Source organism: Sphaerodactylus townsendi, linkage group LG16 (assembly GCF_021028975.2).
Source record: "Sphaerodactylus townsendi isolate TG3544 linkage group LG16, MPM_Stown_v2.3, whole genome shotgun sequence".
Taxonomy (NCBI): domain Eukaryota; kingdom Metazoa; phylum Chordata; class Lepidosauria; order Squamata; family Sphaerodactylidae; genus Sphaerodactylus; species Sphaerodactylus townsendi.
The window spans coordinates 1,589,743-1,603,492 of NC_059440.1; the positions used below are offsets into that span (position 1 = coordinate 1,589,743).

Below are 13,750 nucleotides of genomic sequence, written 5' to 3' on the forward strand. Positions count from 1 at the left end.
GGGGGGGGGGGGGGCGGGAATTAAGGATGCATCAGAGGTCGTTTGAAAACGTGCAGGCAGAGGCTTTTGTGCCGGAAAACCACCCCCTCCTCTTACGTATGTTTTTCTCAGTTCTTTCTATATCTGTGGGTAGAGCCCCCTCCTTCTGGACCTCCAGCCCCCCTTTGAAAGAGCCCTCGGGGAGCAGGTGGGGCTTGGAGGCCCAGATTAGACATGGAAGCCCACCAGGTGTCCCTGGTCCAGTCCTCCTGCCTCAAACACACGGGCTGCAAAAGGGAGAAGGGAGCACAAGGCAAGCGGCTCTGGGGCCCCGGAGGTCCTGAAGAAGGGCGCCTGCCCACAAAGGCAGGTCTTATAGATGCCACTTTTATCGGCTACTTCAGGCCAACACAGCTTCCCACCTGAGCCTAAATAAATCTGGTCAGACTTCCCCATCCTTTGGAAGCAAGCAGGTCGCCCACCTCCCTTGTGAGGTTCAACCACCATAACATGCTGAATCAGCTCTTATACAGGGTTCTTGGCACTGACAGTGCAACAAGGCTAGTGCCAACTTAGAAAGTGCAGACCTTACCTGGTGTAGGAGTACTTGTTATTACTTCTGTTGTAAAGCAGCTTCACCACAGGCTAGAAAGAAAAAAGAAGCATCAGCCTGGACCAGGAGAACGGACCATTGGTACTCACCCTGAAGGGACCTTCTCTTGTAGGCAGGAGACCTTCTCGGTGGGGTGATTTCCACCCCCTCTCAGGGAGGCAGGGATAAAAAACGTCACTTCCTGTTCAGGCTAGGACTCCTTACTTTCCCAGAAAACTCCTGACTGAGCAGTGAAACAAAGAATATATGCATATCCATAGGAAAGAACAGGAAGGAAAAATATGAGAATAAGCAACAGTGCAACAGGCAAACAGAGTTGCTCCGCGGAGCGGAGGGGAAACCCTAACAGCATTTAACTAGGTAATTAACTGGAGATCATTCTGAACGCTAGCGGCGCCATGGGAGGGACAAGAAGGTCTCCTGCCTACAAGAGAAGGTCCCTTCAGGGTGAGTACCAATGGTCCGTTCTCTTGGAGGCGGAGACCTTCTCGGTGGGACCTCCCCAAGCAGTGTCCCCCAAAGAAGGGTGGGCTGCCGCTAAGCGTCTAGTATGTTCTTGAGCACCCTGCTGCATTGAGAGATTGATCTCGGCCGCGCTTGGGGACTAGGAGCTTGTAATTATCTGTGAAGGAGGAATGGGCTGTATATAAACATCTGCTTAGTTGTTCGACAGGAAGGCCAGCACATTTACTTGCGGAATGCTGCATTAGTAGCCGCGCTTCTGGTAGAGTGGAAATTGGATTCCTCCAGGAACTACAGATGCATTAGGAGGGCTTTGTATTTGCTTCCGCGGTCCTTGGGACCTAATAGCTGAGACTAATGGCTGCATTGGACTGTCCCAATTACCCTAAGTTGGGAGAAGACATGTTGATAAAGGAAGATTAGGTCTATCTAGTGCTCTGCCGTTACGTAGAGATAAAGGCCTTGAGAGACCTCCCAAGCGTCTAGAGTGTGCCAGGTGCGTTCAGGGGATGAGGGTCCCCGGCTTAGAGGCAGAGGTTAGGGGAGAAGCAAGCGTCCTGTTGAAGGAGAGAGGCCAGTGATGCTGCTTTGGAAGGTTTTAGAGAGTGGGATCTAGGTAGGAGAGGACTACTCTATCCCTGATGGAAAACACAGAGGGGTTAGGATTCACTGAGAGGGCCCTCAGCTCCGAGACTCTGAGACAGAAGTGATGGCCACAGGAAAGAGTAAGTCTTCATGTATAGCCATACGTGGAGTGGATGTCCTGCACCGGTTCGAAGGGAGAGGCTATTAGGGCAGAATAAGAGCCAGTTATGGAGTCTCCAAAGGAGGAACCTATGGATTGTGGGGAGGCCTGTTGTTGTTAGAATTTAACAAGAGAGCAGGGAGAACATCAAGGATGTTAGAGATGGGCTTTTCCCTCAAAGATAGAGAGGTACACCGTGGAATGAGTGCTGCGGCCCCTGGCTTGGAGAGTGTTGCTTCTCTCAGTCCTTCAGAGAATCCCTCCCATATAGGAATTCCAATTATGCACTGGAGTACAAGAAGGCTTTGAGGAGTCATCGTAAGGTCGAGCTCTGGACTAGAAAAGTGAAGGATTTCAAGGTGGAATTATAAAAGATCTGGCTGTAGAAGGTCGTCTGGAGGCCAGAATGGGTATTGATGACTTCCGTTTAGGTAAGCCCTTACAGCTGGAGAGTGTAGCTCAGCTAGCCAGAGTGATCCCAGGCCAGGAACCAGCCCAGGGATCTAGGTGGCTGAAGGAGGAGTCCCTACAGTGGGGAGGTCCTGGAAAGAGCAGGAAGATGAAATGGAGGGGATACTACCATCTCCATTATAAGGAGAACTAAAATTCTCCCTCACAGAGCAGAGCTGACCAGGATGGCTCCCATGCCCCTTTAGGCTCTAGTGCATCTCAGGAGCTTCGGGATCACTGGGAGTTGGGGGGAAAGTGATAAAAGAGCCCATAGCCATGGGAAGCTGATCCAGTCACGTCCACCTCTTAGAAGTGAGGTGGTGTGTGAACCCAGGAGAAGAAGTCCAGCAGCTATATGACTACTCCATACACGTGTGAGAACAGGTCCTTTCGGGACTCCAATTGAGATAGAGATCTATCGGAGGCAATCTTTCTGTTGAGAGACCACTTTCCACGGCAGGGGGAGACAGTTTATCAGCTTACGCCAATCACGCTCACATTGGAGTTTCCCTTTGATATGGCAAAGTGGGAGTCCCTAGCCCTGAACAGGAAGTAGCGTTTTTTATCCCTGCCTCCCTAAGGGAGGGTGGGAAATCCGCCCCTAGGGAAGGTCTCCATACTCCAAGAGAGAGTACACCTTGGCAAACTCTGAGGCCATGTGCCTCCCAGTCAGAGACCATCCAAAGCTGAGGTGGGAGGCAGGAAAAAACATCTGACGGCTATTTTCTGGAGCACAACCAGTTTATGTGCTGAAACTGTTTGGGCCCCTGGATACCTTCAGGGTTTAAAGGGGTCAAATCCCTGCCTAGACTAAGCTTTTGCAGACCTGGGGGTAACGCCACAGACTCATGCTGCCTGGGGGGTGGCCTATGGTTTTGCCAGTCCCCCCCAGTCCCCCGTAAACAAGCCACAGCCCAAGAGGCAAGTGCGGAGCATGGAAAGCAGTCGCCAAGTTTTGCAAAGAACACAGCAAATGATCTTGCTGTAATAGCAATGCTCAGGGAACCCATTTTGGGAGAAATCAGGGAGCGCCAACAGGATGGAAGCAATGAAGCCACGCCTGGCCAGAGGACGCCTCTCCATGAGATGCAATCCCTGAACATTAACACAATTCACACGTTAAGCACCTGGTGACAGTTTGGAACCTCCAGTTCAGATTTTCACAATCTCCCAAAATTCCCACCAAAGATATGCTTCGGCTCCACATCTCGTTTTGTGGATTTGAATGATAAAGTCCTGCACTTCTAAATTATAATTCAACTAATAACTTCCCTTCCAGCTGTCCTACCCTGAGAATTTAGTCAGTTCTATAGTTCTCTCCTGATGCTCCACCCCAAGTATTCCTTCCTCCTCTGTTGCAATCTTTTGTTATCTGAAAAGAATCCAGGTTGTCCTGTTGGCCCAAAACAATATAACTGACCTGGATCTAGAGGCAGCCGTTGGGGTTTGACTGGGATTCAACAGGCACAACAACTCAGGATCCCAACATACAGGATCCTTCGCCTGATTCCCACACAGACTAGGAAAGGTACATTTTTGCAGCCTATCTTAATCTACCTCCTTTTATTTTCCAACCCATAATGCATCACACAGGGAGCACCTGGTTTCTCTCTGCAATTTTGGCCTCACAGTGGGAAGACTGGACGTCTCTGTCCCAACAGATCTCATTTCTCCTCTATCCTGTTCCTCAGAATCCCCTTTTTTAGCTTAAAAGCAGCTCTGAATCTCAGTTGGAGGAACTGCGGCTGGTTTTGATTTGATTGGTTATATTGATAGTTTGGAAGGTGCTACGTATCTGTACAGCAATTTAGTACCTGCTAGTATTTGCTTAAGCCCCTTCCCCCACTATTGTTCCAATTCATTCAATTGAATACCAGAGGGATGTAGTGGTTAAGAGCAGGTGGACTCTAATCTAAAAAAACCCAGATTTGATTCCCCACTCCTCCACATGAGTGGCGTACTCTTATCTGGTGAAGTGGATTTGTTTCCCCACTCCTACACATTAAGCCTGCTGGGTGACCTTGGGTTAGTCACAGTTCTTCAGAACTCTCTCAGCCCCACTTGCCTCATAAGGTGTCTGTTGTAGGGTGAGGAAGGGAAAGGAGTTTGTAAGTCCCTTTGAGTTTCCTTACAGGAGGGAAAAGGGGGATATACATCCAATTTTTTTTTCTTCTTCTAAACTTCATTTTCTTTTTTTACCTTTAAATCAGGTCTCTGTCATTTTTTTCCTCTGCTGGAACTGCCAGATTATTTTCTCCTTATCAGCCGGCCTTCATACATGCAGGCAATAATGTTTTTCAATCCACTTTCACACTTTCCTGTTTGCTTAAGGAGTGCATTTTGCTATTCCGCACAGCTTCAAAGAGCACTGAAAGCAGTTTGAAAGTGCATTATTCTGCATGTGCGGAAGGGGCCATAGGCACCTCTTCAAGTAAAAGATCCTGGTTTTCCACTCCTTTGTATGTAGCCAAACACGCTAAAGAGCTAATTCCCTATGTTATGGAAACTCCGAATGTAGCAAAGTTCCACATTTGTGAGTGAGATTGTGTATCAAGGGAATGCCTTGCCAGTCCAGTCCTGAACAAATTCCTTTACATCATCCACACATATTATAGCATCCTCTTTGCTCCCATCCTCCCTGGAGAGCAGTAAGGCAGGCCTTCTCCAGTAAGAAAAGAGCAGCCACCCTTGCTGAGATGTCTAACCACCCCTCTGGCAAAGAGCTCTGAGGGACAGGTGCAGGTCTCCTCTCCTCCATTTCATCCTCATACAAAAGGACCTTGTTCAACAAGTGAAGTTCATGGCAGAGAAGGGAGGTGAACGAGTCCCAGCTCGACATTCTCAGCACTGCGCGACACGGGCTCTCTGAAAGCCCCAAACTGTGAAACAGGAGCAGCACATCTCTAGCAAGGTCAGCTTTCCTTAGCCTCAGAAGACCCGGGGAGAGAGGGAAGGCCATCCCTTCTTGCCTCCCCCATCTGCAGCATCCTCAAGGCTGTGAGTCACCAACCTCTGATGAAGCAGAAAAAAGCAGGAGTTCAATGAAGCATTTTCTCTCTCTCTCTCTCTCTCTCTCTCTCTCTCTCTCTCTCTCTCACACACACACACACACACACACACACACACACACACACACACACACACACACACCCAGACACCCACCTTCGAGGAGGATTCTATGAGCCTTTCTTCTTCCTTGGGAGACGTGATGACAGGGATGTTGCAGACAGGTTTGTAAGAATCCTTCTTGTCCTGCGGAAGGTGGAGGGAGAGGGTGAGTCGTGAGCTCTGCCTCCGCTCCTGGCCCTTTGCTGCTCGCCCCCAGCTCCACAGGCATTGTGCGGCCCTCAGATATGGGGGTTCCGTCAACTGGCTCTGGCATTCAGAGGCAGACCGTCTCCAAACAACTCACCCGCCACAGCAAGCAGAGGAGGGAAGACAAAGATCATCCTGGGGCACCAAATACCTGTTGTATTGCGTGGCGAACTGACTCTTAACTTCACCAACTTCACCCTTTCTACTCATCTAGCTTTCTTTCACACCCACCACATGTGATAAAAATGTTGCATATATATTTTAATATTTCCAGCATTTACTATTATAATCTTTGTTAGCTCTTGCTATGTCTTTTGCTGGAATATTCCACCTATAAAACATTTTATACCAGAAAAAGAAGGGAAGCTGCCTTTTTTAGATGTCTTGGTCTTTCGCAGACCCAACCACCAATTGGGCCACACAGTATATAGAAAACTGACACACACAGACCGGTATCTACATAAAAACTCCAATCATCATCCACAACAGAAAAGGGGCATAATCAAAAGTCTGACAGATCGTGCAAAACGAATCTGTGAACCTCACCTCCTCACTGATGAAATCAACCATCTAGACTGGGCTCTGCAGGCTAATGGCTACTCCACAACAGGAATCAGAAGAGCTTTAAGACCAAGAGAAACCCAGAGGACTGAGGAGAAACAGCCTACCACAGGAAAAATATTTCTACCATTCATCAAGGGAATCACAGATCAAATAGGGAAACTGATGAAAAAGCATTACCTACAGACCATCTTCAAACCCACCAGGAAAATACAGCAGATGCTCCGCTCAGCAAAGGACAAGAGAGACCCCCTCACTTCTGTAAGTGTCTATCGCATACCCTGCAGCTGTGGAAAGGTCTACATAGGAACCGCAAAACGCAGCATTCATTCCCGTATTAAGGAACACGAAAGACACTGTCGGCTTAACCATCCTGAAAAATCTGCAGTTGCAGAACATGTCTTAAACAAAACTGGACATAACATTTTATCTGAGAACACTGAAATTCTGGACAATTCAGAAGCTTACTATGTCAGACTGTACAGGGAGGCCATTGAAATTCACAAACACCAGAACAACTTCCATAAGAAAGAAGAGACTTTAAAAATTAGCAAGGCTTGGCTCCCAGTATTTAAAAAATGGACTGATAACCCCACCCGCAATACAATGCACTCAACCACACCTTTGCATAGCAAGTTCCACCCAAACACTTAATGATTGATATATTGTCAAAGGCTTTCACAGCCGGATTCAACTGGTTCTGGTGGGTTTTCCGGGCTGTGTGCCACAGCCACACAGCCTGGAAAACCCACCAGAACCAACTTAATGATTGATTCCCCACCCTGGGACATGGACAATATACCACACTAAACTTTCCCTTCTCACTTGGACACAGTGTGAAACAGACTTTTCTCTGTGATATACCTCTGAAGATGACAGCCACAGATGCAGGCGAAATGTTAGGAACAAAATCCACCAGACCACGGCCATACAGCCCGGAAAACCCACCAGAACCATTTTATACCAGTGTCCTCTTAACATCTGAAATTCCATAAATTCAACTTCTTTAGTCCATAAATGTTGTGTCCATTTTATCATGATTTGTTTCACTTGCTTTGTTTCAGTATCATATTGAAGAGCTTGTACATTTTTCCTAGCACGTTTCCTATCTCCTGTAATGAACAGTTCAACGTTATTTTTTCTTTCTCAAACTTCCTCTATCTTGTATTAGTTGTTATTTAAATCTTTAATTTAATTATATAATAGCCATGCCATATTCTTTCCCTCATCTTTTATTGCCTGAGGCAACTGCTTTTGACTGGATTCAAATGCCTCTGAAGAGGGCAGGCCTCCCAAGAGCTCCCTCTGGAGCTGCTGCTGAGGAGTCCTGATCGCTCTTGCTGGGGCTCTCCTGGAGCACAGCAGGACTTCTTTGCAAGTCCTGTTTGAAATGAGGCAGAGAGTTGGGTTCAAAAGGAAAAACTGGAGCCCTACCCGGGAGATATAGTAGAACTAATATACGAACTGTCATTAATCTGGTGGAGGTACTACAAAAAAAATTCAATCAGCCAGCTGCACTAATTTTTTTAGACATTGAAAAGGCATTTGACAGCGTTGGATGGGACAGTATGAAAGAAATGTTAACTAAAATAGAATGCGGGGAAAACTTTCAATCATGGATACATGCGATCTACACCAATCAAACTGCAAGAATTAAAATAAACGGTGAAATTTCACAGAAATTTAACATTGAAAGGAGCACACGCCAAGGTTGCCCACTCTCCCCCCTCCTATTTATACTGATGATAGAACCGCTATTAGAATATATTAGAACAACAAAAGAAATAAAAGGAATCAAAATCAATAAATATGAGTATAAAGTTAAGGCATACGCGGATGATCTGCCCTTATTTATAGACCCGCAGGAAGAAACATTACAACTACTGAAAAAAAATTAGAGAAATTCAAGCAAACCTCAGGCTTACAAGTAAATGAAAAAAAAACTAAAATACTACTTTTTTACTCAAATAAAATTAAGGAAAAACAAATTAAAGATATAGTGAAATTTGAGATAACAAACAAAATAAAATATTTGGGAATAGTAATCACTAAATCGAACATTTTACTCTACCAAAATAATTATGAGGAAAAATGGAAAGCAATTAAGGAAAATCTTAAAAAATGGAATAACTTAAACTTAACCTTGTTAGGTAAAATAGCACTGATCAAGATGATGGTCTTAGCTAAAATGAATTATTTATTTCAATCTCTACCAATTATAACGAACAGAAGATTTTTTCAAAATTGTAAAAGAGATCTAACCAAATTCATATGGGGTGGACATAAATCCAGAATAAAATTTGATATAATGTGCAATGAAAGGAAAAGAGGAGGATTAGGACTCCCTAATTTAGAACTGTATTATAATGCTGCAACCATGACATGGTTTAGAGAGTGGGTTACTTTATATGATACGGAACTGCTTAACTTAGAGGGGTATGATTTAATGTATGGGTGGCACTATTACATATGGTATATGGAAGGAAAGGAATTTAAACATTTCACAGACCATACTATAAGAAAACCAATATACAAAATTTGGGAAAAATATAAAAAAGAAAATAGACTTAAAACCCCTAAATGGATTTCACCACTGGAAGCAGTGACCTTGAGGACAAATCAATATAAAACAATATTGAGATATAGTGATATACTAATTAAAGATGGATCTGAAATTAGGCTGAAAGAAAGAAATGAAATTGAAATCGACAATGTACCATGTCAATGGTTTACATATAAACAAATTATTGAAAAATATAAAATAGATTAAAAAAAAAGGATTCGAATTAGAAGAAGGAGTTCTCTGGAAACTACTAATAGAAGGACAGAAAGGAACTGTAAGTAAAGTCTATAAAATACTGCTACAAAAGGAAGAAGAGGCAGAACAAGTTAAAATCTGTATGGTAAGATGGGCCCAAGATTTTAATAAAGTTATTCTCCTGGAACAATGGGAAAGAACATGGGAAGATCTCAAATTTACTAGTTGTACCAAATTAAAAGAAAACTTTTATAAAATGATGTTCAGATGGTACCTCTGTCCAAGCAACCTATCATTAATGTATAAAGGGGCCTCGCCCCTATGCTGGAGATGTAAAGAACAGAAGGGCTCCATGTTCCATATTTGGTGGAATTGTAAAATAATTAAAAACTTCTGGCTGGAAATTTACCAAAATATTAAGACTATTTTAGAAATAGATTTATGTTTTTGTCCGGAAATGTTTCTATTAAATATGATAAATGATAAAATTCAAAGTAACTGTAAAACTTTACTCTTGTATATGATAACTGCAGCTAGAATTCTGATTGCACGAAACTGGAAGAAGACTTCTCCCCCCCAAATACAAGAATGGATCTCACTGCTAATTGAATACGCATCAATGGACAAACTTTCTGGTATATTAAAAAAAAGAAATATAGAAAAGACTCTAGAAATTTGGCGACCTTTAAACGATTCTATACAAGTTAGACATGGAACAAACAAATTATTATTGTACCTTCAATGTTAAATAATAATTAACCTATGAATATACAGGGGGAAAAAGTAGCAAGTGCTATATTTATTAATGCAACAAAGTAATCCCTTACAAGGGAACCCCCTTAAGTTGGAAGTCCCCCCTTCTCTTGGGGTTTATTTTTTTTATTTTTTTATTAATCTTTTTTTCCGTCTTCTTTTCTTTTTCACAATATTTATTTAACTCTATCTCTATTTTTTTCTTTTTTTCCCTTTATTAGTATTATTTATTTGCTTTTTTGGTATTTGGTACACTGTTTTATAGCTAATAATGATTTTCTCTGAAAGGTTGTATATACGTGCGATAATAATAATAACTGCAATAACTGTTGATATGTAGATGAATCGGAAATGTTTGTATTTGTACCACAGTGGATGAAATAAACTTTATTTTTTAAACCAAAAAAAAAAGAAAAAAAAGAAAAAAGAAAAACTGGAGCCCTGACATCAACCTGGCCTGCACGGCTTTCGTTTTGCAACGCGTGAATGTCCCGTGAGGACAGGATGCCTGGTGGATTTATCTCCATATGTCGCTGACCTTGGGACGCCTCTTTCTCATATTCCTTGGGAAAAAGGGAGGGGGGACTAACATCAGTATAAAAGGGAATAGCAAAAGCCAGGTCCCAAAACTGACTTTGCCAAGCTGGGTGCTTCGATGCCGATCAATTCATGCTACTGATCAACAATACAGAGTCCACGTACTGCTTCAAGGTTCGAGACCTAACACACACACACACACCGCCAACCTATTTGTTGTTACCTGCAGGGCAGCCTGACACAGGTCGACCAACCCCTGAATGAGATAATATTTGGCTTCTGCCATCAGTTCTTGGATCTCCTGCTGGCTTTTGGGCAGGGCAGCCGTGTTGTCCCGGAGGTAATTGAGAACAGTCCCGAAGTGCTTCCCGCAACGATCAATGAGGATCCAACCTGGGGAATGGACAGAAGACACAACACTTCAACAGCAGTTGGTGTAGTACCCACAAGGTTGGCGCTCCCACTGGAAAGGCAAAGCTGCATTCAAGGTGACCACTTCCTGGTTGTCCACAGAAGCAATGCATAGCAGAGGGCAGATAACAAAAACTGCGAAAGAGGGAACCCAAGAGGAAGAGAAAGGTCGTGGCTGTGGAACTGCTCCTTAGAACAGCTTTTCTGCCAAACTGAGACCCTGCAAGGAAAACCGGACCAGAGAGCGTGTGAGAGGCCAGGGATACTCAGTAGGCTTTGCAGCAAAGAGGACGTTTGATTCTACCAATTTAGCCCTGACCTGTATGGCCCAGGCTAGCCTGATCTCCATGGACGGTGGAAAGTAAGCAGGGTTGGTCCTGGTTGGTATTTGCAGGTGAGCTAACCAAAGGAGTCCAGGACTCCTCTACAGACACAGGCAGTGACAAACTACCTCTAAACGTCTCTTGCCTTGGAAACCCTGTGGGATCACTACCAGTTGGCTGTGGCTCAACATTGCTTTCTGCCGCCACCACAATTTAATTTATGGGTAATGCTTCACAGGTAGTGCTTCACAGAATAAAAGGTGCTTCACAGAATGGAAGACGAAAGGCTACTGCATCAAGGAAGTTGCAATCTGAAAACTGACACATCAAAAGAGAGGAAAAGGACAAACTGAGGGAGAATCTGTTCCCGTTCTTCACATGTTTCTGTGGGAAGGGGCCATGCCAAAGGCTAAATAGAAGCACTGGGCTTTGAGAAGTAGCTGGGAGGAAGAAAGAGAAGGGGCAGGAAGTTCTTTCCACCTAAACATTAGGAGGAACTCCCTGACGGTGCCTGCTGTTCAGAAGTGGAACGTGCTGTCTTGGAGGGTGGTGGAATCTCCTCCTTTGGAAGTTTTTAAACAGAGGTGGACGGCCATCAGTCATGAGTGCTTTGCTTGTGTGTTCCTGCATGGCCGGGGGTTGGACTGGGTGGCACTTCTGGTCCCTTCCAACTCGATCATTCTATAATTCTAGGAATCATGCAGGAAGCCAGGCCAGGCCACAGGGGCAGCAAGCAGAAAAGGTGAGGGGGCCGAGGGAACCAGAGACCCTTGGATGGCTGCAGCTGGAAGCACCACAGAAAGGACAGTCATGGGCAGCAAGGGGCTGGGAAATGAGAGCAGAGGGACGAAAATGGGGCAAAATAGGTAAAATATATATTTTATTACTCAGATAAAAATTCCACATGTCTCACTGAAGAGGTTCATCCAGCTCAAACTGCGATATATAGCATGTCATTATATTACTGAATTTATAAAAATAGTTATTTAGTTCAAATTATACAAGCAAATGAAATATATTAGAACTCAGTTTACAGGGTGTATCTTATACAAAACTGAGCTTATTTGTCTCTGAGATCGCACAAAGGAGAAAGGAAAAAAATCCCTTGTTAGAGAGATAAAATAAACTGTGCAACTCAAATTTTAAGAATCTAATTTGTGCCTAAATGAATGTTATATATCTGTGGTGGCGAACCTTTGGCACTCCAGATGTTATGGACTACAATTCCCATCAGCCCCAATTGGCCATGCTGGCAGGGGCTGATGGGAATTGTAGTCCATAACATCTGGAGTGCCAAAGGTTCGCCACCACTGTTATATATGATAAACTGGACCTGATATACAACCAACCAGAAATGAAGAGAAACCAATACAAGGGTGGTATATCACTGCTGCATAGGCATTTGCTTTAATTAATAAATGTAAAGTTCTTAAATGCATATAACAGACTCTAAATAAATACAGTGCCTAACCAACATTAGGTGCTCAAATATATGAATAACAACTTAACTCGACTATACTAATCATGTGACATAATATGAAATATAAACGTATGTATACTCTAAAGGTGCTGTTTATAGCTATCATGTATTCCCATTTAACATATACACATATTATACGATAAAACCAAACATCATCTTCTGGCAGACAGCCTCCATTACACAGTGTAGCAAAAAGCCTTGTATAATGTTCAGTACATACGGCATGAGTTGTTTTAGTTCATAGATGGTTCAACATGCTGTAAATACAGCGGAGTGCTTTCACAGTAGGTGTAGACTTGTTCAGGTTATTCAAAGATGTCCAGTTTCCTATGTGTACCAGTCTCCGGACTGTGGCACCGGAATTCAGTAAGAACTTTACATTTATTAGTAAAATCAAATGCCTATACAGCAGTGATATACCACTCTTGCATTGGTTTCTCTTCATTCCTAAATGAATGTAACCAACCTGTTAGTCCTGCAGTGGTTTGGCAACATAACTACTTCAAAAACTACTTGTATAATTTTAACGAAATAACTATTTTTAAAAACACAGTAATTCAGTTACATGCTTTATATCATAGGTTCCCCTGAAGAAGCCTCTTGAGTGAAAGGCGTGGGGAGTTTTTATACTTTAACACATTTTGCACTGTTGGCCTTATTTTTAATCTTCTGATATGAGAGCAGAGACCGGGAGGGGTGGCCGAGACGGGCTTTGAGGGTCAGGCTCTGGAGGTGCTGCTGCATCTGGGAGCAGCAAAAAACCCACACATGGCCAGAATGACCAGAGAGGGGAGGTGCAGCCCTAGAGGAGAAGGCTGGGATAGGCCGGTTGGACAAGCAGAGAGGGAAGCAGGATATTCAGAGTGGGTGGAAAGGAAGGACTGGGTTTTTGGAGTCTTGTGACTTGAAAGCAAATGGAGCACTCAAAGCACAGGATCTACCATCATGTCGATCTACCATCGATGATGCAGCTGGCCTCCACGCGGGCCAGGGCCTTTACGGCTCTGGCCCCGGCCTGGTGGGACGCTCTCCCTCCAGCTGTCCAGGCCCTGCGGGACCTTGGTCAGTTCCACAGGGCCTGTAAGACGGAGCTGTTCCGCCGGGCCTTTGGAGGGACCAGCCGCTGATAGTGCCCCCCCCCCTTTAGGCCCTTTACATCTGGGCCGCTTATGGGACTCGCCGCTCCACCCTCTAGGGGAGAGGACTTTGAAAACTGAGTTGCTGGACGCCATTTATATTTATACTTGTATTCACTATATTAGTATACTTAGTTTTATTGTTCTTATCGCTGCTTTTAAAGGTTTTTAGCTATTTTATTATTGTACTACGTCTAGATGTTGTACACCTTCCGGAGCCCCCCGGG

General features: G+C 44.1%; 2 protein-coding genes across 6 annotated transcripts in view; both read right to left on the reverse strand.

Annotated features, from left to right (window-relative positions):
• NLK (nemo like kinase) overlaps positions 1-13,750 on the reverse strand; it is a 543,928-nt gene that overhangs the window by 313,963 nt on the left and 216,215 nt on the right. The window lies entirely within an intron of this gene.
• Positions 1-13,750, reverse strand: part of TNFAIP1 (TNF alpha induced protein 1) — a 32,932-nt gene that overhangs the window by 12,082 nt on the left and 7,100 nt on the right. For all 5 annotated transcript variants that reach the window (XM_048518761.1, XM_048518760.1, XM_048518763.1 and 2 more), the window contains exons 3-5: positions 10,397-10,566; positions 5,412-5,501; positions 572-624 (exon numbers count right to left, since the gene is read on the reverse strand). In XM_048518761.1, coding sequence (XP_048374718.1) covers positions 572-624; positions 5,412-5,501; positions 10,397-10,566 — 313 coding nt within the window. The remainder of the gene's footprint in view (positions 1-571; positions 625-5,411; positions 5,502-10,396; positions 10,567-13,750) is intronic.